The sequence below is a fragment of the Perognathus longimembris genome, chromosome 8, assembly GCF_023159225.1.
Source record: "Perognathus longimembris pacificus isolate PPM17 chromosome 8, ASM2315922v1, whole genome shotgun sequence".
NCBI lineage: Eukaryota > Metazoa > Chordata > Mammalia > Rodentia > Heteromyidae > Perognathus > Perognathus longimembris.
Genome location: NC_063168.1, coordinates 1,029,914 through 1,054,449, shown reverse-complemented (window position 1 = coordinate 1,054,449; position 24,536 = coordinate 1,029,914). Strand labels below are relative to the sequence as shown.

General features: G+C 44.5%; 1 protein-coding gene across 3 annotated transcripts in view; it reads right to left on the bottom strand.

The window, feature by feature from the left end:
• Tmem131 (transmembrane protein 131) overlaps nucleotides 1–24,536 on the bottom strand; it is a 160,583-nt gene that overhangs the window by 2,359 nt on the left and 133,688 nt on the right. The window contains exons 32-40 of one of the 3 annotated variants that reach the window (XM_048352289.1): nucleotides 19,980–20,155; nucleotides 16,022–16,149; nucleotides 7,899–8,023; nucleotides 7,332–7,481; nucleotides 2,538–2,703; nucleotides 1,787–1,908; nucleotides 1,592–1,688; nucleotides 804–901; nucleotides 41–198 (exon numbers count right to left, since the gene is read on the bottom strand). In XM_048352289.1, coding sequence (XP_048208246.1) covers nucleotides 41–198; nucleotides 804–901; nucleotides 1,592–1,688; nucleotides 1,787–1,908; nucleotides 2,538–2,703; nucleotides 7,332–7,481; nucleotides 7,899–8,023; nucleotides 16,022–16,149; nucleotides 19,980–20,155 — 1,220 coding nt within the window. Of the gene's footprint in view, nucleotides 1–40; nucleotides 202–803; nucleotides 902–1,591; nucleotides 1,689–1,786; nucleotides 1,909–2,537; nucleotides 2,704–7,331; nucleotides 7,482–7,536; nucleotides 7,654–7,873; nucleotides 8,024–16,021; nucleotides 16,150–19,979; nucleotides 20,156–24,536 lie in introns of those variants that run through there. The other 2 variants (XM_048352288.1, XM_048352290.1) reach the window with 2 other exon arrangements.

The following is a 24,536-nucleotide window of genomic DNA, read 5'->3' as shown; positions in this document are numbered from 1 at the left end:
GCAGTGGCGACAGGGCCAGGCCGAGGCCTTGGGTACTCACGGAGGCTGTGTGGGTTGGGGAGCTAGAAGTTGCTGGCCAGGAGGGGCTGGGATCTGTTGCTGGAGAGTCCCAAAGATATGAAGGGCCACTGTTGAACTCATTCCAGCTTCTCTGTGAGGCCTGATTGCAGGATCGAGGTAAACCAAGTTTGCTGAAAACTTCTGGAAGTAAGGAGACGACCGTCAAGTCTACATTTGGCTTGGCTGTAATCACTACAACAAGACAGGACTCAGTGGTACACCTCTCTGCTCACGTGGAGCTGCCACACGCTCGGGGCTCTGACCCACGACACGGACCTGTGCTCCTAACTCACATTCATCATTACCTTACACGAAAATGCAGACATTCCTCAAACCTGACCATGTAGCAATGCAAAACTAACATGGTAACATCTAATTCTAGATAGCAAGAAGAAAGGCGGCAGCCTGGCCGACAGGAGTCTGGAGGCTCCTGAGCGCGCGCCGTGGAGCAGACTGTGTCCTCCCTCCCTCTCAGGAGGGGGGGAGGACGGGGAGCCTCGCCCGTGCACAGCACACAGACCCCCTGGAGGGGCTGACGTGGCGGCTCTCGCAGTCCCTCTAGGGCCTGCTCCCCTCACACCAGCACGCAGAGCTCGGAGCGTGGGCCCGCAAGGGAAGGAGAGGTGCTTCAAGTACATCTGCTCAAGGGGCAGCCACGCTGGCTCTTCACACATCAAACTGCACTCCCCCTCCATTTCTGTTCACAGGCTTACTGAGTTATACATCTGGTGTAAAACACTCACCACCAGTAAGGTTAAAAGAATTTCCAAAGGCCGAGAACGAATTGAGAGGGGTGAAGTCAGGGCTGCTTGGACTGCTGATGGGACTCCACAAGCCCGAGCTAGACGTAAGAGGAGGAAGATGTGTCACAGTTAGCGGGCTCCGTCACACACGACTTCACACACGGGAGTGCTGCTTCGGACGGGGAATGCTCAAGGCTGAGGCGAAGGGCAACGCGGCTGCTCTACCACGAGGATTCGGTCACGGGGCTCAGCTCCTGGCCTTGTCCTGTTTCCTACTCACTGACAGCCTGGCCTGGAGCAAGTGTCTTACTTTATGTATGCTTACGTTTTTTCTTTGTAATGGAAGGCTTATTAGAAAGTGATTTCAGATCTAGGGCTCGCCTTCTACTCGAGCAAGGTTAGCTGTGGCCCTGACAGCACTGACAGGCTTTGTTCCTATTTGCCTGCGAAAACCAACGGAGATGACCGCCCGGGCCCCATGCTGCCGAGTGCCACGGCCGGGCTGAGGGATTCGCCCTGAGTGGTCTGACGCGCGCTTCCATTGCCCTCCTCTGAACTAGGCTTCGGTTCTCTACTTGTACATCAGACACGATCTCAGAGAGGAATGGGAACAGATTTTGACCCACACATGTGTGGACGGGGGCGGGCCACAGGCGCCTCTGCCCTCAGCCAGGAAAAGACGCGAGTGACCACGCCTCACAAAGCTTCCTTGAAAATGAGGGGAAATGCGGGAATGAGGCTTCTCCCTAAGGGTAGAAGATGCTCACGCGACCAATGGCCTTCTGTACCTGTCCGGGCCGTCACTGTCGAGAGGAAGGTGTGAAATGCCAAGGCTGCTGGAGAAATCTGCTTTGTTTGAAGACACTTTAGCGAAGCCATTCCCACCTGCCACAATGGAGTTTGTGTGAGTGCAGGGCGAGCGGGGAGGAAAGCGCCGCGATGCTGCCCGCCCTGCGCCCGCGCCCGCACGCACGCCCGCTCACCTGGGCTCTTGTCGTAGCCTGCTGTGACTGCAGCAAAGGTCGGGTTGCCATTTTTACCTGGGAGTGAGGCTGCTTTTGTCCACTTGCTTTTGCTTCCGCTGGGCTGCTTTGTTTTCAGGTCACTTGGGGAAGAAGCAGCGAGAAGGGTGGAGCTGAGGGGCGCCTGTCTTGGGAATTGCGGGCACCTTGCGGGTGCTTTGCTGAGCAGAGCTCAGTGGACAAGTGAGCCTCCGGGGAGAGCAGTGAATGGGAGCTTACCCACAGGAGGATCTGTTTAGGGACAGGCCCCTCACTGCAGTGAGGATCAAAGGCAAGGCGGGCTTCCTCCCTCAGCTCTGGCTGGTTGTGTTTGGAACCCAAGGCCCTGCTCACCACTGGGGTTCCTCTAAGTCAGTCTCTGCCTCTTCTGACAACGGTGGAAGATGCTGACACTGAGCCTGCCTGCAGGCTGTGACACACTCAGCCACCACAGGGTGAGACCACCCTCCATCAAGGTGACATATTCAGACGGAAAGTGGTGCTGTGCTCAGTGCTCATGGCCCGTGCGTCTCCCTTGCCACGAGTGTACATGGTTAGAAAGCTGCCTGGCTGTGTGCTTACTCCTTCTAAGTGGCACCTTGTGCGAGAGACAGTCTTTGCCTAGTCTTTAGCCTCCAGAGACAGTCTCCCGTTCATGGAGGACCTCTCTAGAGCTTTGTCTAATGCCCTGTATAAAGACCAACGGGGACATCCGTCAGGTGGTAGAGCCTACCTGCTCGAGCTGCTGTTAACGATGCTGCTGTAGCTGCCCCGGGATGTGAACAGGCAAGGGGCAGTGGGGGGAGACGGAGAGGCAGGTGTTGGTGAGGTCTGGCGTTGTTTTAAGAAAATGTCTGCGTTGAGGGTTTGCAGAGAAAGTTTATAAAGACTGTCAGTCGCTGGAAGTGAAAAACAAAAGGTCTCATTAATGTATTTGGTTTTTATAGTCTTCAGAGTTACTTTTGATGGTCTAAGACTGGAATTCAAGTGCTTCTGTAATGAAAACAAAGTGCATGCATGTTCTGTCTAAATTTTTTTAAAGAGAAATGAGGAATTTGTGTCTTTGTGTATATGGCTTCTCAGGACTCCCATGCATTGCTCTGTTCACGCCACGATGACGCATGCTTTCTGGTAAGCTTAGCCCCCTTCACCCCCACACGGGCAGCTGGAGACCCGGTAAGCTTAGCCCCGGTGTCTGAACCCCTTCACCCCAACAAGGGCAGCTGGAGACACCTCCTGGGGGCCTGAGAAGTCAGTGTCCGCTAGGCGTCTCCTTGTGGCAGGTGCAGCACCCTGGGCTGAACACGCCATGCGGGAGGACAAGGGCACCTTGGTCTGGGTCCTTGCCCAGGGTGCACCTGCTGCGTGTTCTCTGGGCCCAGTTTACTAGCCCATCAGCTCTGGGTAGATTCCTAAGGCTGTAATGATAATGCATATATACATGGTTGCTAAAGACTGAAGATGAAAGTGCACACAGTTCCAAGCAGAATCACTTCGCATATTCACTGTGCCTACTTAGGTGCTGCTAACTCTGTCCTATGAAGAGCTAGAAGGAGGGGCCCAGTGCTGGCACTGCACACCCCACTTCTAAAGTGTGTACCTTCTGCTCTTCCTCTCCATGCTACTTCCAGAACCACAGCCCTCTCTGGTGCTGTTTCCATTTCCCAGGTCATTCTTTCCAGGTCCAGCTGCTGTACTCAAGTCCCCAGGCTCAGGGCCTGGGTAAGGCTCCCCACTCTCAGGGCAGGGCTAACCAAGTCAAGTTCTTCCCTTCTGAAAGTTACGCTGCCTCTGGAGCCACTCTGCTTTCCTCAGTAGTGCCAGCACCCATCTTACAGCTTGTCCCCACGTGAAGCTGCTTGCATCTCTGGCCCTCCTTGTGATCCTCAGAAGCCTCTGAGGCACGACACTACTGTGTGGTGAGGTCCTTCCTTACAAAACTGTTTAGACCTTTGCCTACCCAGCTCTTGCAGGGCACTTCCTCTGCAAGAAATCATCTGGCATCTACCATGTAGCTTATGCTTAGCGAAGGCTATGATTTGGGTATAAAATGTCCCTGAAGCCCATGTGTTGAAATCTTAGTTTGGAGGCAGTGTTTAGAATGACTGGATCAGGAGGGCTCTAACCTCATTGGTGGTGATCAGTCCTGGATGGACCAGGCTGGTGGAAGCAAGTCACTGGGAACATGCCATTGAAGGGTGTCTGTGGACCCCTTCTGATAACCTTTCTTGACTCTCTCTGCCACAAGGTAAGCAGCTTTCTTCTACCATACCCTTCTACCATGATGAAAAGCAATGCTGCCAGCTGACCGTGGACTGAAACCTTTGACACTGTAAGCTTTAAATTGTTCCTATCAGGCATTTATTTTGTCACGGGTATGGAAAAGGTAACTAGCACACTCGGCCTGAGGGTGCCTGCCTGTCCGGAGGTGGTTGTGCAGGGCTGTCAGGGCATGCTCACTGACTCAGTGCTGCAGAAGCACTTAAAAGGACAATGAAAATAAAGCTGGCCAAGTTGAGGGCTCCTTGGCACAGGTCAAAACTTCCTAAATGAAGATCCGGAAACACAACAAATCAAAGAAAGGCTGGATAGATGGGAATGCATTAAACCGCAGAGCTTCTGCATGGCAAAGGACATAGCTAGTGAGATAAAAAGAAAGCCCACCAATTGTGAGAGGATCTATACTAATTGTACAACAGACATGGGCCTCATATAAAAAATATACCTAGAGCTCAAAATAATTACCCCCATCAAAGAAACAACCACCCCATTAACAAGTGGGCTAAAGAATTAAAAAGAGACATCTCTGGAGAGGAAATAAGAATGGCCTATACAGTCATGAACTAATGTTAAGCATCTTTGGCCATAAAAGAAATGGAAATCAAAACAACATTGAGATTCCACCTCACCCTTGTTAGAAAGGCCATTATCAAGAAAACAAGTAACAACAGATGCTGGCAGGGATGTGGCCAAAAGGGAACACTACTACACTGATGGTGAGAGTGTAAACTTGTTCACTCTGAAAAGCAGTATGGAGGTTCCTCAAAAGGCTAAACATAGAGTTCCTCTATGACCCAGCAGCCCCACTCCTGGGCCTTTTCCCAAATGACCACAAACAAGGCCACATTGAGGCTACCAGAACAACCATGTTCACTGCAGCATTATTTACCATATATAAAATATGAAACCACCCAGATACCCCCTCAGTATATGAATGGATTAAGAAAATGTGACACACAATCCCCCAACCCCACCCTCAATGAAATTCTATGCTTCTATCAGAAAGAATGACATTAGCTCCATTTGTAAGGAAATGGAAAGACTTGGAAAAAATTAATTAAGTGAAGTAAGCCAGCCCAAAGAAACATAATTTCATAGCTTCATTTGTAATAATAAGTACACATCCAGGATAGTCCTAACAGATGATCACAATAGCTTGATAACTATGTACATATGACCATATAAAATGATGCTACTGAAATGAACTCTAAGATATGGAAACGAGGTGTATTGTTTCTAATGTACTGTGTGGTAATTTCTTTTCTTCTTTTTCCTTTGGTTTATCCTCTGTTGTTACTGTTTTTTATTGTGGTACCCTCTGTCTTGTATATATGTTTGTCTGATTTGGGGAAGGGAAGGGGAATAACAAAATGGCGAGACAAAGGACAAAGGGTGAAACAATGCAACGGAGATACTCACAAGATGTTATGTTGGAAATGAACTTTACAATCTGGGGGGAGGATAGGTGGGGGGAGGAAAGGTAGGAGAAAACGAGGGAGGGGATAAACAGTGTTTGACAAGAAATGTACTCATTACCTTACTTACGTAACTGTAACCCCTTTGTACATTACTTTTACAACAAAATAAATGGAAAAAAAAGTATGTAGAGCTGAAAATGTTACCTTCTGTAGTAATGTTCCAAGTTGAAAGAGAAGATGGGGAGGAGGAGGCCAAAAACTGCACAGAGTATACCCAACTAGAGAATGGTGTTTGCTTCAAATAGGATGATTCTTTTTCCTTCAGGGCTTTCTATTTACCTTTCCACTTTTTAAGTTACGGAGAGCTTTCCTGGTATCTCAAGTGTTACGGGAGCCTTAAGATAAGGGTCAGTGCTTGGACGAGGAGATCTTTCACCAGGCTGCATGCAGCCCCACCACACCACCTCATCCTGGCTGCACGACAAAAGATGATGGGAGCAGTGGGAAGAAGGCAAGTAGAGGAGGTAGGGATAACGGGAAAGGTATAAAGACAGTGAACGGGCTGGCTCTTCTGGGCTTCCTCAGGCCATGGCATAGGCAGTGCAGCCCTGGAAGAGCTCTCTAGTGAAGCTGGGGCAGAGCAAAGGTTAAAGGGCTGGTCACAGGCTTGGGATCAGGGCAAATTGTTCTTTGGAAGAACTGTGCACAGTGGACTTGGTGATGAACTCCACACATCATGCTGTGGAGCTCTGCCCAGCAGCCTGGCCCCTCTACCTTGCTGGATAAGTAGAGAAGGACGCAGAGGCAGCCACCGCCCCCATGCTCCAAGAGCTGTTGCCACAGACCCTTGCCTTCCACTTCCCATCTCTTCTCTTCTATATGGTATGGAGATGAAGTCCCAGGGGGCTGGATCCTGTTGTCTTTTCCCTCCATCCCAGAGAAGCCACGTCCTGGTGGCACCACTGCCAGTCAGCCTCAGTATCTGGAAGGCTGGCACCCCTCCCCTGGTGCTCTGTTTGGTACTTCACAGCAGAGCCTGCTAATCTGCCTGGCCTCAGAGCAGCCCAAAGACACAGACTGTGAGGAAAGCAACAGCGTGTTTATTGGGCAGCTCACCAGAGCATCCAGCTTCAGTGCTTGTCACCCATACTTCAACTCCATCGCCTGTTACCTTAAATGAGCTCAGTGTTCAACCTGATTCCACCTTTAGTCCTCTTCATTTCCCCTTAAGTACAAACAGGCCAGCTGCAAATCCACTCCCACATGGTGGACAGAGCAGTCAGTCGTAAGGTTAGGGTGACTGTCCCTCCACACTATCCTAAGTCCTCAGTTCCTCGTCTCTGCTATCTTCCCTTTTAGGTCAAAGATGTCTAGAGGGTAAGGACTTCTACCTCATTTTAGTAGTCTGTGCTTACTGTCTTGATTTACCACAGGAAAAATCTGAGAAACAAAGTCAAGAAGATAATGAGAACAATCATAAAACTTTCATGTAGGTTGTTTCTGTAAAAGTTGTAAGTTGAGAGTAAACTTTTACAAAACTAGTCACTGATAAAGAACTGCTGAGTCACAGTTCTTACCAAGCAGACCATTTCTTAGACACTCAGATAGTGGTGGGGTTGCCTCAGGAATCTTCTGCTGATTTCTCTGTGTACCTATTCTGTCAGGGCCAGTTTCAATCTCGTGGAGCATGCCTGCTGGCTGCGTGGTGTGAGTACTGGCTCCTCTGGCTGCCACGGGCAGTGGACAGCCCACACTGCAGGCTGCCCGTGCCCAGAGTGGAGGTGGCTGTCGGTGAGGGGAGTGTGGTGGTTTCTGAAACCCACACTTACCGCTGCCGGGCTTGTGAACTGGCACAGCATCCCACTCGGGTGGAGGAGAGTCCTTTTCGCCCTCGGAGCTACTGGTGTTGCCTAGCTCTTGACTGTTTGGAAGAAATTTTGCAAGGGCAGGTGGTCTGTTATCTATGAGCTTACTTGTACCTGCATGGAAATCAGGAAAAAGCTGTTAAAGAAGAGTAATTCTCCTCTTTTGGGTCTGTTGCAATGAAACTTTCAATAAGGATAACAATGTAGATTTATTTGCCTTATGACGGGTAACTGTTGGCAGATTATTGACAACTTGCAATGTTTATGAAAGCAGTGAATCAAGAATGTATCTATGGGGCTGGGGATATAGCCTAGTGGCAAGAGTGCCTGCCTCGGATACACGAGGCCCTAGGTTCGATTCCCCAGCACCACATATACAGAAAACGGCCAGAAGCGGCGCTGTGGCTCAAGTGGCAGAGTGCTAGCCTTGAGCGGGAAGAAGCCAGGGACAGTGCTCAGGCCCTGAGTCCAAGGCCCAGGACTGGCCAAAAAAAAAAAAAAAGAATGTATCTATGAGCAAAGTAACAATACCTTTTATTTTCTGGGAATTTCGTGGTTTGGATCCACTTGTCAAAGCAGTTGGAAGAGGAATCTTGGTTGGGAGATTTCTACGTTGTTTACTTTCCAATGAAGGAGTATATGGTAGTTCTAAAGAACTGAAAGACAATCAAGGATGGAAAATTCAAACTTGTTCTTGTTTTGGAACACACCATGGAAGTAACTAAAAGTCATTGAAAACTGTGATTATCCTACAGTAGGCAAGCCTTCCTGAGTATGTATGACTTACCTATTGCAGTCCCATAGTCCTAACCTAGGACAAGCTGCATTGGAGACAGTCCAGGACTGCTGGGGACTGCTGCACATGCAGACTTCGCTTTTGTTTCTGAATGCCAGCCATGTGCTGGGCTGCACTGTTTGGTAACAGACGAGGAGTCAGCCTACTTCAGAAATGTGTGCAAGACTCCGGTCTGACATGCTGTGCGGAACAGGTAAGGGCTGCCGTGGGCTAGTCTCTCCTTCTATCACAGGACTTGTGGGACTTTTGAAGACTTCAGACTAAGACATTATAGGTTCTGCTAGTTAAAACCCTCAACACGTTTTCCCATGGAAACTCTTAAATGAGATGGGACTAGGGCTCTGCATACTGTAGACAATTAACGGATGGAACTTCCTATTAGTCAAGGCAAAATGGTAGGCTGGATGGGCCATTTTAAATTTCCACAAACACAATCTGATGAAAAAGGATGTTAGGATACTGATGGGCACAGCAGTGAATTTGTAGATAGCCTTTGGCAGTATTGCCATTTTCACAATGTTAATCCTCTCAACACAGGAGCATGGGAGGTTTTTCTATTTCACTAGTTCTGTTTTAATTTCCTTTTTCATCTTTTTAAAGTTCTCATCATAGAGGTCTTTCAATTCTTTGGTTAAGGTTATTCCTAAGTATTTTATGTTTTTTAAGGCTATGATTGTAAAAGGAGTTGCTTTCCTCATTTCAGCCTTGCTCTTCACATTGTTGGCATACAGAAAAGCCATTGATTTTTTATTTATTTTATATCCTGCAAACTACTTTGCCAAAGTTTTAGATCAGCTCAAGTAGCTTGGGAGTAGAGTCTATGGGGTTCTTTAAATAAAAGATCATGTCACCTGCAAAGAGAAAAAGTAACTTTATCTTTCCCTATTTGGATCCCCTTTATATTTGCCTCTTGCCTTATTGCTCTGGCTAGGAATTTTAGTACTATGTTGGAGAGGAGTAGAGAGAGTGGACATCCTTGTCTTACTCTACAAATTCAATGCCATACCCATCAATATTCCAACACCATTCTTTAATGAAATAGAGGAAGCAATCCAAGAAGTCCAAAAACAATAAAAGACCCTGAATAGTAAAAATAATCCTAAGCAGGAAGAACAGTGCTGGAGGAAGATCAATACCACACTTCAAACTTTATTACATAGATACAGTTATAAAAACAGCTTGGTACTGGCACAAGAACAGGTCTGAGGACCAATGGAATGAAGACCTAGAAATGAACCTGCAGGCCTATGGCTACTTAGTCTTTGATAAAGGAGCTAAAAAAAAAAATAGGATGGAAGAAAGACAGCCTCTTCAACAAATGGTGCTGGCAAAATTGGTCAAACACCTGTAACAAAAGCTAGACCCTTATATATCAACCTGTACCAGAATCAATTCAAAATGTACCAAAGACCTCAAGGTAAAAGCAGATAATCTAAAAACATTGTAAGAAGGAATAGGAGAAATGTTTGGGCTCCTTGGCACAGGTTGAAACTTTCTTAATAAAGGCCCAGAAACATAACAAATCAAAGAAAGTTTGGACAAATGAGAATTGCATCAAACTGCAGAGCTTCTGCAAGGCAAAGGACATAGCTTGCAAGATATATAGAAAGCCCACAGATTGGGAAAAGATCTTCACTGGCCATACAACAGACAAGGGCCTCATATCTAAAATATGCACAGAAGTCAAAAAATTAAATGCCCCCAAAACAAATCCTTAAAGAACCAACTTCTCCCTTAATAAATGGGCTAAAGATCTAAAAAGAGGCTTCTCCGAAGAGGAAATGAGAATGGCCAAGAGACACATGAGGAAGTGCTCAACATCACTAGCCATAAAAGAAATGCAAATCAAAACATCAGTGGGATTCCACCTCACCTCAGTAAGAATGTCCATTATCAGGAAAACTAATAATAACAGAAGCTGGAAAGGATGTGGCCAAAAGGGAACCCTACTACTCTGTTGGTGAGAGTGTAAACTTGTTCAACCGTTCTGGAAAGCAGTATGGAGGTTCCTCAAAAGGCTAAACATAAAACTCCCCTATGATCCAGCAGCCCCGCTTCTGGGCAGCTACCCAAAAGATTACAAGCAAGACACACTATAAAGCCAGCAGTACAACTATATTCACTGCAGTACAATTTGCCATTGCTAAAATACGGAACCAACCCAAATGCCCCTCAGTAGATGAATGGGTCAAGAAAATGTGGTACATATACACAATGGAATTCTATGCCACTATCAGAAAGAATGACATTGCCCCATTTGTAAGGTAATGGAAGGACTTGGAAAAATTCATACTAAGTCAAGTGAGCCAGACCCAAAGAAACATAGATCTATGTTTTCCCTCATTGGTAATAATTAGTACATGTCTAGGATGGCCTTAGCAGAAGATCACAATAGTTCAATAGCTATGTCCATATGAACACACAAGATGATGCTAAGTGAAATGAACTCCAAGTTATGGAAATAAGTGGTTTATCATTGTCATTGCTATTTTCAATGTACCATGTGAAATTATGCCATTTTCTTTTGTCTTTCTTCCCTAGGGTTTTAACCCTGATGTCACTGTTACTGATTTTGGTACCCTGGGTATTCTATATATATTTATTGGAACTAGGGAAGGGAAGGGGAGGGGAACATCACAACGGAGAGAAGGATAAAAGACGACCCAATGCAACAGCAATAATTACAAAACTATATGCTGAAAACCAACTACATAACTCATGGGGGGAGGGGAATGGGGAAGGTGGGAGAAAAATGAGGGAGGAGGTAACAAGTTGGGTAAGAAATGTAGTACTTACTGCCTTATGTATGAAACTGTAACCCCTCTGTACATCCCTTTGACAATAAAAATTTAAAAAAAAGATGTTAAAGCCTGGTGGAAGACAAGCATTTGCTGAGAAAGAATCATTTAAGGCAATGACCTTCATAGCAGGTACACATGAAGCAGCACTACGAGCAGAGTAACTGCCTGGACAGCAAAGCTGCTTCTATGATGCCCACTATGATCACATTGGGGACTCAGGGAGCCACCAACACCCAAGGAGGCTATTCCAGGGAGGGAAGGCTGAGTACAGCTGAGAGAGCTCAGTGGCCTCCTTGGGTGGGGGTTCAGTGATTGCCCCTCAACTCCTGGTGATGGCTGTAAAGCCGGCAGAATAGGGCAGAACTGACAGTCTACTTTCCATTACACATCTACAAAGTTACACGTACACGTTTTACCTGTGAAAACATGTACACAAACTTTGTAGTATTTTCTGGCATTTTTCTACCTGTGCCTATGCTCCCTGCTCCCAGCCTTGAAGTCCTTTATGCACTTCATCATCTTCCTTCCCTTGCTCACCACAATCCTGCCCATTTCTGCTCTGTTCCAGAGACAATGGTGCAACTCCACAACTGACCAGGAGAAGAAGTTCACAGAGTGTGACCTTATAAATAAGCACATTTTAAAGAAAGCTGTTTACAAATACTTTATAAGGTGTCAAAGGACTCAAAGGACACTACATTTCTAGAATGTCCATAAAAGACAGGTAAAAGAGCTAACCTAAATTCAAAGGGAGATTCTCTCTTAGCAAAAGTTAAGTAGAATTTATCAAAATGAACTGCAGGAAATGGGAACAAGAGGGTTTTTTTTTTTTTTTTTTGGCCAGTTCTGGGCCTTGAACTCAGGGCCTGAGCACTGTCCCTGGCTTCTTTTTGCTCAAGGCTAGCACTCTGCCACTTGAGCCACAGCGCCACTTCTGGCCGTTTTCTGTATATGTGGTGCTGGGGAATTGAACCCAGGGCCTCATGTATACGAGGCAAGCACTCTTGCCACTAGGCCATATCCCCAGCCCCAACAAGAGGGTTTTGTTAAAAAAAAAAAAGTAGAATTTTAGGTAGGAAAAAAATGTCAGTTTACTGGTGAGACCACGACTGCTAGGCATTATGAAATCCCTGTCCTCCTTCCACTCCAAAAGGGTTATTTTAAAACTTTGCTTTCTAAAAATAGCCAGAAGGCTCCTGGACACAGATACCCAACTTTGTTGGAGGCCATGTGGGTTGTGGGTTATTCTTAGTAAGCTGTCTAAGTGTGGGGGGTGGGGTTAGTTATCTATCTATATGAACTCTGCTACTGTAAAAGTAATTGCTTTTAAGAAAAAAGTGGCAGACTATTTTTGCTGACTAACCTGGTCTTAAATTGAGAGGTGACCTCAGCTGAATCGTTATTAAAGCTTCTGAATAAAATGGGTAAGAGCCAACATCCCTGAGATAATTCTAAGAGGGAGAGGAAAGTGACTCCTCGAGTCCAGAGGAGACAGAGGCAGAGTGGAAGGAGGAGGCTCTTCCTGTGCTGACTGATGGACTTGGTTGGGTTCTTTTTTAACTGTATTTTTTTTGTGTTTTCTTTTTTTTGGTACTGGAGATCGAACCCAGGACATTGCACTTGCTAGGCAAGCGCTTTGCCACTGAGCTACATCCCAGCCCTGACTGATGGAATTGGGTTGGTGAGCTGAACACTAACTACATACATATATTACCGGAGAGAGTACTGCCAGTCCACATGCGACACTTCCCTTTGCTTCCTGGAGATGACAGTTATGTAGACATGTGAGGATTACAAGTAAACACACAGACTATACACTGACTTTGTGGACAGTGGTGTCCTAAACAGGGATGTCCTGGGCTCCAACTGGTTTCTTTTAGTGCCTGAGATCTAATTCCTACTTCCTAGCATTGCTGTTTTAGAAGAGTCTTTTGGAGGGTTATAGGCCATTCCTGTAGTGTTTCAGACCAGATTTCTGTCATTGTAACCCCATGCTCCTGCTTCCAGGAGCTGATTTTCTGGAGTCTATCTCTTGTGAGTGTGGAAGAATGGTACCATGGAGATAGCATCCGAGCTTTCCTCCGGCCTTTTTATCCCTTACAAAGCTTCCTAAAAAAGTAGTGACACATGCCTTATGATATGTCTTTCAAAGAATGGGTGCACCTTTCCTTCAGATACCTGGAATCATGGGAAACTGTGGTATCACTTAAGCTTAGGCTGGCCATGATTCTAGCTAAGTGACAGTGAACCACATTTAGTATTACAATTCAGTGGACACAGAGAATGGCTCTATTCTGAGAGGCAACTTACTTTTTTTTTTAAGTTTTTTTTTAATTTCTGAAAGGTTTGTTTTTATTTTATATTAGACATTGTATCCTTAAAAAAAGCTTTCTACTAGTCTATGTTGAATATTTAAATCTTAATGAAAGTAAATGTCAGCAGGCTTCACAATTGTAATTTTATTTTCAAAGTTGATGTATTAATGAATTCTGATTCTCAATATTTTTATCCTTAAATTCAGAAACAAAAGATCAGTGAATTTAATGAGATTAAAGAGATTAAAAACAAGAGGTTGCATATGGATTTTTCCAATTAAAAATGACAATTTAACCTTTACAATAAATTTAAATTTAGGGGCTAGGAATGTGGCTTAGCGATAGAGTGTCTGCCTAGCATGCATGAAGCCCTGGGTTCAATTCTTCAGCACCACATAAACAGAAAAGGCCAGAAGTGGCATTGTGGCTCAAGTGGTAGAGTACTAGCCTTGAGCAAAAAGAAGCCAGGGACAGTGCTCAGGCCATGAGTTCAAGTACTAGGACTGCTAAAAAAAAAATTAAATTAAAAAAAGACAATTTAGAGGACATTACTTGAACTGTTGCTTGGTAATGATTTATCTTGTAACTATATAATCAGGGACTGGGATGTAGCTGAAGTGGTAGAGCACTTGACTAGTATGAGCTATGTTTTAGGTTCCATCATAGCACTGAAAAAAAATTACACTGCATAACTACACATCAAGAGACTACTATAAACAGACCACTCACTGCTGACTTACCATGGTGGACTCAAGTGAAGTCTTTTAAAGACTTCTTAAATTACAATCTGACAATTACTCCTTACTCATTAAAAAAAGGCAAATACAACAAAAGCCAGTGGAAGAGAAAAAGGGTTAGGAGTAAGAGGTCCTGCCTTGTCTCCAGTGCTAAGGCTCAGGCATCAGGACTGGTAAATGGCACAGATGGTGACAGTTACTTATGGAATTGCATCTCTAAGAGTTCTTAGAAACTTTTTTTTTTTTTTTTGGTTGGTTGTGGGGCTTAAACTCAGCCTGGGTGCTGTCCTGAGCTCTTTTGCTCAAGGCTAGTGTTCTATCACTTTGAGTATCCATAGCTCCACTTCCAGTTTTTTTTTTTTTTGCCAGTCCTGGGGCTTGGACTCAGGGCCTGAGCACTGTCCCTGGCTTCTTTTTGCTCAAGGCTAGCACTCTGCCACTTGAGCCACAGTGGCACTTCTGGCCATTTTCTATATATGTGGTGCTGAGGAATCGAACCCAGGGCTTCATGAATATGAGTCAAGCTCTCTTGCCACTAGGCCATATTCCCAGCCCTCCACTTCCAGTTTTTGAGTGGTTAATTGAAGGTAAGAGTCTCATGGGGACTTTTCTGCCTGGGCTGGCTTTGAACCGTGATCCTCAGATCTCAGCCTCATGAGTGGCTAGGATGACAGGCGTGAGTCACTGGTACCTAGCTGGAAGCATTGGTTTAAAAAAATTACAGTAAGAACGATTACATAACTGTCAACTTACACAACATTTCTAATCATGTAATAAAGTTTTTTTTTCATACTTTGGGTTTATTAGCATCATTTGCCTTAAAATACCCCGTAAATCATTTAAAAAGGTCTAGAAGAAAAATGTCTTATCACTAGACCAGTGGGGTGTGCTGAGATGCCTCAACATCAGGTCTGATCATTGCCCCACACTGGTTTCTCTCAGGATAGAAGTGGTGTCAATCTCCTTGTCAGAAGAGGTGGTCTCTTCTTTCTCCCCACAAATGTTCAATTACTACTCTAGATGACATTCCAACAGGCCCAGGCTGTCTCAACAGAATGTGAGACTGTACAATTCAAATGAATAATTCCAACAAAAGAGTAAATTTCATCCACATGCCATTTCCTAAGCTGCACCAGCACGGGCTGGTCTTGTCTGAGGCCAGCTGTACAATCCAGGGATAGAGAATAGGTCAATGGTGTTTCTCTAAAGTCAAGTATTAGAGAAGGAAGAGACCTTCCACAAGATCCAAACAAACAGTAACAACTATGCCTTCCTTTTTAATTTATAATAAATCTCTCCAATATCCTGGATCACTTTTCTACTATCAATACCTATTAGCTTCCATGCTGTCGGCCATTTTTATAATCATAATTATAGGGGAATCCTCAATGATGCTAACATGGAAATTGGATTATGTAGTTGCTGACCAAAGGTTTAATGAAAATATGAAATAAGTTTAGCTTATAAGCTAGTCAGCTTAACTGGGAAAGCTTCTGCAGCCCTTGAAATGGGGCCTGACGTCCAGCCTGTTCCACAGAGCTGAACCGGATCATTCCACGGTACAACTGTCCAACTGGAGAATGTTTAAAAAGAACACACTCCCAAGTTTTGTGACACAGGACTCTAGATTTCGAGTACAGCTCTGCGATAGTGACTCAATAGATTAAGAGATTTTTTTGAAAAATTATACTCATACCTGGAGCACCAGTGTACCCTTGGTACACAAGTGAAAGGGCACTCTGCCTGGAAACAAATCATACCTAAAATTTCTGCTACAGATAGCTCACCTTGTCCTGATATCAGAAACACATGGTTGTTCTAGTCAATCACAGTGAACATTAGACATCAGGAAAACCCCAAGAGAAACAGTGCCTAGAAGCAGTGCCCAGCTTTGCCACTAAGCCTTACTAAAAAGCAATACACCAAAACCAATATCTGCAATATCTGGCTTTCACCAGTGGCTCCTTTTAAATGTCTTATTTCTCTGCAATCATTTTTTTCTCACCTGGATTTCACATCTGTTGGGATTTCTTTCTTAACACTTAACAGTTTTTTGCTTTTTTGCTTCACTTGTGACATTTCATTTTCATGTTTTTCAGGCATGGCTTGTTTTCCTTTTTGTTTTTCTGTATCCTGAAAAAAAATAAAGCATGTATACTTAATTGCTGTAAAGGATTAACAAAAATGTCTGAAATGAGTCCCATTTCAAGATTCTGACACAAAACCTAAGATGTAACAGATATACAAGTCACATGCATAAAGAATCTTTTCTTGAAACCTATGGTGTGGTTTTGTCTATTTTTCAGTCTCTCTTTTTTTTTTTTAATGCCAGTATTGGGGTTTGAACTCAGGGCAATGCACTTGCTGGCCTTGCTCAGTCAAGCACTCTACAAATTGAGTTATGCCTCCAGCAGTTTTTTTTGCTGGCTATTTTGGAGATGGGAATGGGATCCCCGGCTCTGAATCAAGGTCCTTGGGACCTTGAATTACTAGAATTACAGGTGTGGACCCATGGCACTGGGTTCTAGCCATCTTTAACTCACTACTATAGTTATGTTCTCTCGAGGCTAAGCTACAGAGGCAGTGGCCACTTACATTCATACTCATATCCTGTCTTTTTTTTTTTTTTTTTTTAACCAGTCCTGGGCCTTGGACTCAGGGCCTGAGCACTGTCCCTGTCTTCTTTTTGCTCAAGGCTAGCACTCTACCCCTTGAGCCACAGTGCTACCTCTGGCCTTTTTCTGTATATGTGGTGCTGGGAATCGAACCCTGGGCTTCATGTATACGAGGCAAGCACTTTTGCCACTAGACCATATTCCCAGCCCTCATATCCTGTCTTGATGGGATGAGTGCTGGGAACGGTGGCAGTTATTAGGAACATCTCATTTTTCAGTATTAGCCTTCATTTATAAGAAAAGTCCAGCAAGGACTACAATATAAAGCCAAACACTTCCAGCAATATGCCTAACCCTGAACACAAAGCTCAGGCAAGAGAGCACTCAGCATATACTCTATTGCAACTGGTAACTGTGCTGTAGCCCTTGTTAACTATCACTCCCCCTTCAAAAAGAGGGCCCAGGGGGCTGGGGATGTGGCACCTAGTGTCAAGAGTGCTTGCCTCACATGAAGCCTTCAATTCCTCAGCATCACATATATAGAAAACGGCCAGAAGGGGCGCTGTGGCTCAAGTGGCAGAGTGCTAGCCTTGAGCAAAAAGCAGCCGGGGACAGTGCTCAGGACTGGCAAAAAAAGAAAAAAAAGAGGGCCCAGGTGTTCAGTCACTCACCCCCCAAACATTCACTGGTTACCCATTTGGTGCCAAGCAGTGGAGTTACCATGAAGGCCCAATGTCTTTCCCCAAATGCTGTGAGGTCTAGCAGCAAGGAGGCACTGGCCAGGATGGAGCACAGAGGGGCTGCCTTGCCCAGAAGCCATCCAAGCTCCATTGAAAGTCATGCTATTCAATTGGCCCACCAGTGGCTATTTCCACTACAAGTTTTTAGGGTAATCTGACCATGCTGTGGCATTAGTTGCACATGAGCTCAGAGGATTTGGCTCCTGAGCAGGGTGTGCATCTGTTTAGGGACTAATGATTCTACCTGAGGAGATACGTGTGGGGTGGACCGTATACTAAGTATACTAAAAACACCCTGGTTCTTTTCCATAGTTGCTCAAGAAGCATGGGCTAATTGGGGCGCAATAAGGACATACTTGGCAGAGGGGCCGGCCATGGGTGTGAGGATCAAGTGGGTGGGTATTAGCGCCTACCCACCAGCTGCCTGGCCTCACAGTGTATGGTTAGTAGGACACCTGGATTTAACAGGCCACACCAGATCAGTCTGTTTAACAGTCAAGAACAAATAGCTGGAGGTGGGGCTATGATTCTCCCTACCCATGTGTTTGTGTTCTCTTTTTGGGGCTGGGTCCTGGGGTTTAACTCAGGGACTCATGCTTGGTAGACAGACTAACACTTGAGCTACAGCTCCATCCTTTTCTCTCCTCATAGATAGGATCTCAAGGTTGGCCTGGACTAGAATCTTCCCTCTATGCCTCCCATGCAGGTAGGATCACAGACATGTGCCCCCACGCTCAACTTACTGGTTAAGATGAGGGATCACTAACTTTTTAATGAATTTATTTTTTGCCTAGACTAGATTCAAACTGTGATTCTTCCCATCTCTGCTTCCTGAGTAGCTGGGATTATGCTAGTACACCACCATGCTCGGCCCCCATATACCTTCTGAGACTATTTTTAGTTATTTAAGAACTATTTTCTGAACTTTTGATCAGGTTAAACACCTGCACCAGAACTAACACTTAGGTGCACAACAGAGAACAAGGGCTACAAAGATACACAAGAGACGTTGACCCAGTTGGAGAGAAAACACACAATATGCACATCAAGAACAGTCTCAAAGAAATAAAAGCATATAACCTCTACTTGAGAGCACTGAGGAGTGACAGAGCTCATCAAAGGGAGAAGGGGCAGACATGCGTTCCCCAGAAGAGCAGCTCTGAGAGAGAGCAGGCGACATGGACAGTGGGTGAGGGCAAGGGCAGGAACAGCAGAGGCCAGAACGTGACTGGGGGCTAGATGACATGCCAGCCAGAGAAGCACCAGAGGTGACCAGTAAAGAGACTCGACAGGCAGGCAGGGGGTGTGGCAAAGCCAGTGCTGGACATGCTTTCCAACGCTTCCCACATGGTGGAAACTGCTGAGACTTCCTTCAAGGTTAGGAGTATGAGTCTTGATTCTCTGGTCATTTGTTAGGTGGGTAAAAAAAAATGTAAATTCAGTGCTAGTAAGATTTGTAATACAGGAGGCGGTCTGCCACATCAACCACAAGAAGATGCAAGGGGAAAGCAATGGATGTGAACACTCAGTTACACATACCCTTCAAGAAATTAATTCATCTAGCTGACTGTTAGCTATGCTTAGGAAGTCATTTTGTAGGCCACTAGATTAGAACTGAGAAAGAGATCCTGGACTGCAATATTAAAGTTGTATTCTAATTTCAAAATTAGAATACATTCTTTTCAAAAATTAAAAATATTCAATTTTTAATGTACTCTCATTTTTCTGCACACTAGTTGTATCTTACCCTGTGGAACACATTCACAGCCATGACATTTTGTAATGCCTGCATGTAGCAGGCATTCTGCAGTATTATTCCTGATGCTAACCCAACAGCTGTAGGTAGAGGACTCATAGTGGGTAAGACTGCATTCTCCTGGTGCTGCTAGGTCCTGGGGCCCCGTTTAGGAGACCATTCACTGGACCACACTCTCTCTAGGTGAGACACTGATTCATCTGCCTGGAGTGAGGTGCTACCAAAGCCATGCTTCTGGCATGACAATGTCTTTCTCTGTCTCTCTCGTGCTGGTCCTGGGCTTGATCTCAGGGTCTGGGAGAAGCCTCTGAGCTTTTCTTTTTTTTTTTTTTGCTCAAGGCCAGTGCTCTATCATTTGAGTGAGGCATAGCTCTACTTCCAGCTTTTTGGTGGTTGATTGGAGATGAGAATTATTTCACAGACATGCCTGCCCCGGCTGACTTCAAACCGCAACCCTCAGATCTCAGTCTCCTAAACACCTAGTGTTTATAAGCATGACCACTAGTGTTCTGCTTTTCATTCTCTTTTGATACTTGAAACCAAAAACATTTTGTGATGTATAGAAATTACCATTCCAGAAACTCCCTAATTTTTAAGAAGCACCAATTATGGACTTTACTATCCTAATTCTCAATGCTGTTCTCTAGGAGAAATAAAATCAGCCAGCTCTGAAACTGGGACAAGTTCTGCAGAGGATGACATTTTAGTCATCCGAGCACACTAAGAATGGATCCTTGGAACATGTGGACATGATATATAAAATACTAGTTCTGCATTAAAGGCAGGCCCCCCAGATGCTGTCTGGGGACCTGTTCCTGCCCCCTGTGCAGTACCTGGTGAGCTCCCTCATACCTCCTTGAGAAGTGGCTCTGTGTCGGGATTGGAGGTCTCTGTGGTGGTGGAAGAGCTGTCATCATCAGCCAGGGAGTCTTTTAGCTCATCCTCCTGAAGCTTTCCCTTTCCTCTCTTCTCTTTCTCCTCTTGCTTCTTCGGTGGTTTAACCTTACGCTGAAGAGGTTTTCCCTTCCCTAGGGATAAAAATTAAAGTAAAAAACAACAACTCTTAATCTTCAAATACTTTAGAAAACAAAGGTATTATAAATTTGTTTTTGACATCGTTTATTTGTTTTGCTAGCCTTGGGATTTGAGCTCTGGGCTTGGAAACCATGACACCATCCCTGAAGCATTTTGTTCTCATGGCTGGCACTCTACCACTTGAGTCACAGCTCCACTTTCAGCTTTTTGTGGTTAGTTGGAGATAAAGAGTCTCTCACTTACTTTTCTGCCCATGCTGATGTCAAATCAAGATCCTCAGATCTCAACCTCCTGAGTAGCTAGGATTATAGGCTTGAGCCATCAGTGCTTGGCAAAACATCTATTTCTCTCAATTAAGACTCTACCTGAAGTCTGGCAACAAGTCCACGAAACTCTTATCTCCAATAACCACTAGCAAGCTGGAAATGGTGTTGTGGCTCAAAGTGGTTGAGCACCAGCCTTGAGCAAAAGACCTCAGGGACAGTGCCCAGGCCCCGAGTTCAAGCCCCATGGCTGACAAAAAAACAAAAAACTTTACCTGGGAGAATTCTACACCAATTAGTTTCCTTCTGGAAACACATGGCTTATGCAGCTCATCACAATTGGTAGTAGTTAGACCACGGTTATGAAAATAAAATGAAAGTGCTATTTCATGGGGTCAGAAAAAAATGTTTTTGGAAGAGATTGGGCTCTTCTTATTAATAAAGATTCCTTTCTTATTTTTTCCTGATTTTAAGCTATTCAAATCAGGTTTGGGATTGTGAGTAGATGTTTTTGCTGTTCCTGTGGCAATTCAAGGTCTGGGTTCTGTCCCCGAGCCTCTTTGTGCTCAAGGCTAGAGCTCTACCATTTGAGCCACAGCGCCACTTCCGGTTTTTGAGTGGCTAACTGGAGATAAGAGTCTCATGGGGACTTTTCTGCCCGGGCTGGCGTAGAACTCACTTTCTCAGATCTCAGCCTCCTGAGTAGCTAGGATTACAGGTGTGGGCCACCAGCACTTGCAAGTAGATTCTTTTAAAAATCAACTTCATTGAGATACAGTTTATATACTCGGAACATAACCTGTCTTAAGCATTCACTGACTTTGGATAAAGTTAGTAGACTTGGCAAATCAGTTCCTCTGTCTGAAAATATTCACTAGTGTGGAGCTTTGAACTTTTTTTCCCCCTCCAGTCCTGGGGCTTGAACTCAGGGCCTGAGCACTGACCCGGGCTTCCTTTTTGCTCAAGGCTAGCTCTCTGCCACTTGAGCCACAGTGCCACTTCTAGCCTTGAGATGGAAGCCCAGAGGTGACACACAGAATGTGCTTCCAAGTGCATTACCTGGAGGGTGCTCAGAGCTTCAGCAGGGGAGCCATATGGCGAGTTCTAGCCCTGGCTTTCCAGGCAGCTGTATGATACTGGTCTCTCATTTATATGATAGAGACAAATTCTCATAGCACTGGACTGAGCAACTGCAACAAGCCCTTCAGATAGTGGCTGACACAGGAATACTATGTAATGTTACACAGTTCATGGACAGAGTAAAACAGACCAGGAAAAGCCTAGTATTTTAGAAGATCGGGATCCTACCAACAAGACAAATGATAACCATACCACAGCATATTTCTAGACTATGACCCATGTGCTGGGAATACCATACTAGTAGAGCAACATGATCCTGGCTTCATGGAGCTGACATGAGGACTAGATGGATGTACAAAATAAAAATCCGGGGCTGGGAAGGTGGCTTAGTGGTAGAGTGCCTGCCTAGCATACAAAAAGCCCTGGGTTCGATTCCTCAGCACCACATATACAGAAAAGGCCGGAAGTGGCACTGTGGCTCAAGTGGTAGAGTGCTAGCCTTGAGGAAAAAGAAGCTCAGGAACAGGGCCCATGCCCTTTGTCCAAGCCCCAGGACTGGCAAAAAGAAAAAAAAAAATTCCTCTCATTTCAGAACCTCAGATTTCACTTGCAGAACTACTATGCAGGTGGACAGGTTACAGTGGCAGACGCCACCAAAGCTACATGTTAACCCGTTCTGTGCAGGTCACCATTTCTAAGCACATCCTTAGAAGAAACTGTTTGATGCTTTATCTACAAGAACGTCACTATTAATTGCTACCAAAGACTCAAAATTTAGCATCTAGAACAGAAGTTGACAAACTTTGGCTGGGATCAAATCAAATCTGGCCTATGTCCTGCTTTGTATGACTTGACAGTTGAGAAGAATACTTTAGAGTAAGTTAAGACACTAGCTGATTGTGGGAAATGTCATCTTATCGTTTACTTCACCCTGATTAAGAATGTACTAGATTGGAAGTTATAAGTGGGATATTAAGTCTGGGACATTAGGGTTCTTCCTATCAGAAGAGGACAGCCTAGTTGGCTTAATGATTACAGTTCTTGAACTCCTGGGAGGGCCGCATCTGCATCTTTACCCTGTTGTCTCCCGGTACTATCACTTCTGGTACTTCTTTTTTTTTCAAATTTTTATTATCAAACTGATGTACAGAGAGGTTACAGTTTCATACATTAGGCATTGGATACATTTCTTGTACTGTTTTGTTACCTTGTCCCTTTGGACAACTTTCTTACTGGCTTAATCTCTGGTATTGTCTCTTTTCCCTCCTTGGAGACTCAATTCAATAAAACAAATAAAAGCAATTCAAATCTAAAAATGCCTAAAATGGAGTTAAATATACTAAGAACATCTTTTAGGTTCTCAGTCTATAATGTTCCTAACCAGACACACTTTAGAATAACCTAGGGAGCATTAAAAAAGAAGTGTGTGTGTGAGCACGTGCGCGTATATCCCAGACTCTAAGAGAATGTTTGCATCCCAGCAGAGAATCACTGGTATATGGTCTCAATATCAACCTAATCCTCCAGGTAAGTGCCTGCTCCAGTGGTAGACACAATTTCTTCTGCTGCTTTGATTCCCAAGTTAAAATGCTGGTAGGAGGGGCAAGCGTACACTTTCTAAAGAGAAGGGGCTCAATACAAACTACCAACTTTCTTCCAGGTTTCCATTGTAATGGCATTAAAGAAACCCCACAAAACAAGAAAATAGATAAATACCTTAAATCATTTTAAACTATTATTCACTATTTTACATGTGCTTAAATAATTTAAACTGTTTTAAAAAGTAGGCAAGGTGTGAACTATAAAGAGTATGTCCTATGTATTTGCTTTTTGTCTCTACCAAGTAGCATGTAAATGAACTTGCAATACCTAGTCTGAGAAAGCTATTTCAGTTGTTTATCTCCTACGTAAATAATTTCATTTCCTTTCCACCCAGAAGCTTCAGCTGGGGGAGTTGTTACTAGAAAATGATGTCTCTCAACATGGCCAGGTCCCAAAGCTATAGATGAAGCTCAGGCCATACACTGTCAGTTATGACATCTAGAAGAGACAACCCAGGAGAATCTCTACAGAATCACCAACTGTGGCAGGAATTGCATTTCTTCTTCCTCTTTTGGCTGTGTGAAGGGTCTAAATGGGACCAATAGAGACCACTTCACAAACTCACATGGGAATATGATAAAATATACCTCATATATATGTGTATACACACATATATTTTTCAGGAGCTCTAAGCTAAAAAAATCAGTATTGTTCAGACTTTTGTAGCCATATTATTTTTTCTTATTAAGATCTTTAAACACATACAGTCCAACAGAAGTTAGAAGAGAGTTTGTATGAAGCAAAACAATTTTACTCCTATCCCAGAGAAGGAATGAATCCTAAGTTTGCAAGAAGACTCAATACCCTATTTTGTTCTCATTTCTCTTACACTGATGGAATATGAGCATTCTTGTATGTGTACACAATCCTTGGCAGAAGCAGAACTGACGAGGTAAACAGGACTGGGGGTAGGGGGACTTGCATTACCAAAAATTTACAGCATCCAGAGTGTAATTACTTAAGGTTTCCATAATATTATTATGCTCAATTAGAGCTCTATTTTGTTTATCCTAGAAATTAAAAAAAAAAAAAGAAAACTCCTGGCCCAAACAACTACTCAGTGTGAGAGAGCCCTGCCCTCCAAGACCCATCACTGGCTACATTCCCTGAGAAAGCAAGTGTGTGGGTCAGAATGCCTCAATAAAAAAACCTCACGTTACCTGGAGGTCTGGATGGGGCCCAAGACTATATTCCTAACAAATTCCCAAGTGATATCACCACTGCTGGTTCCTGTACTAAGGGTTTAAAAAGACTCCATAAAAGCAGTCTGAAGGTTCCTCAAAAAACTAAACATAGACATCCCCTATGACCAGCTGTACCGCTCCTAGGCATCTACCCGGAGCAACAGGATCCAGGATACAACAAGGACACCTGCACTTCCATGTTCATGGCTGTACTGATCACAATAGCCAAGATATATATGGAAACA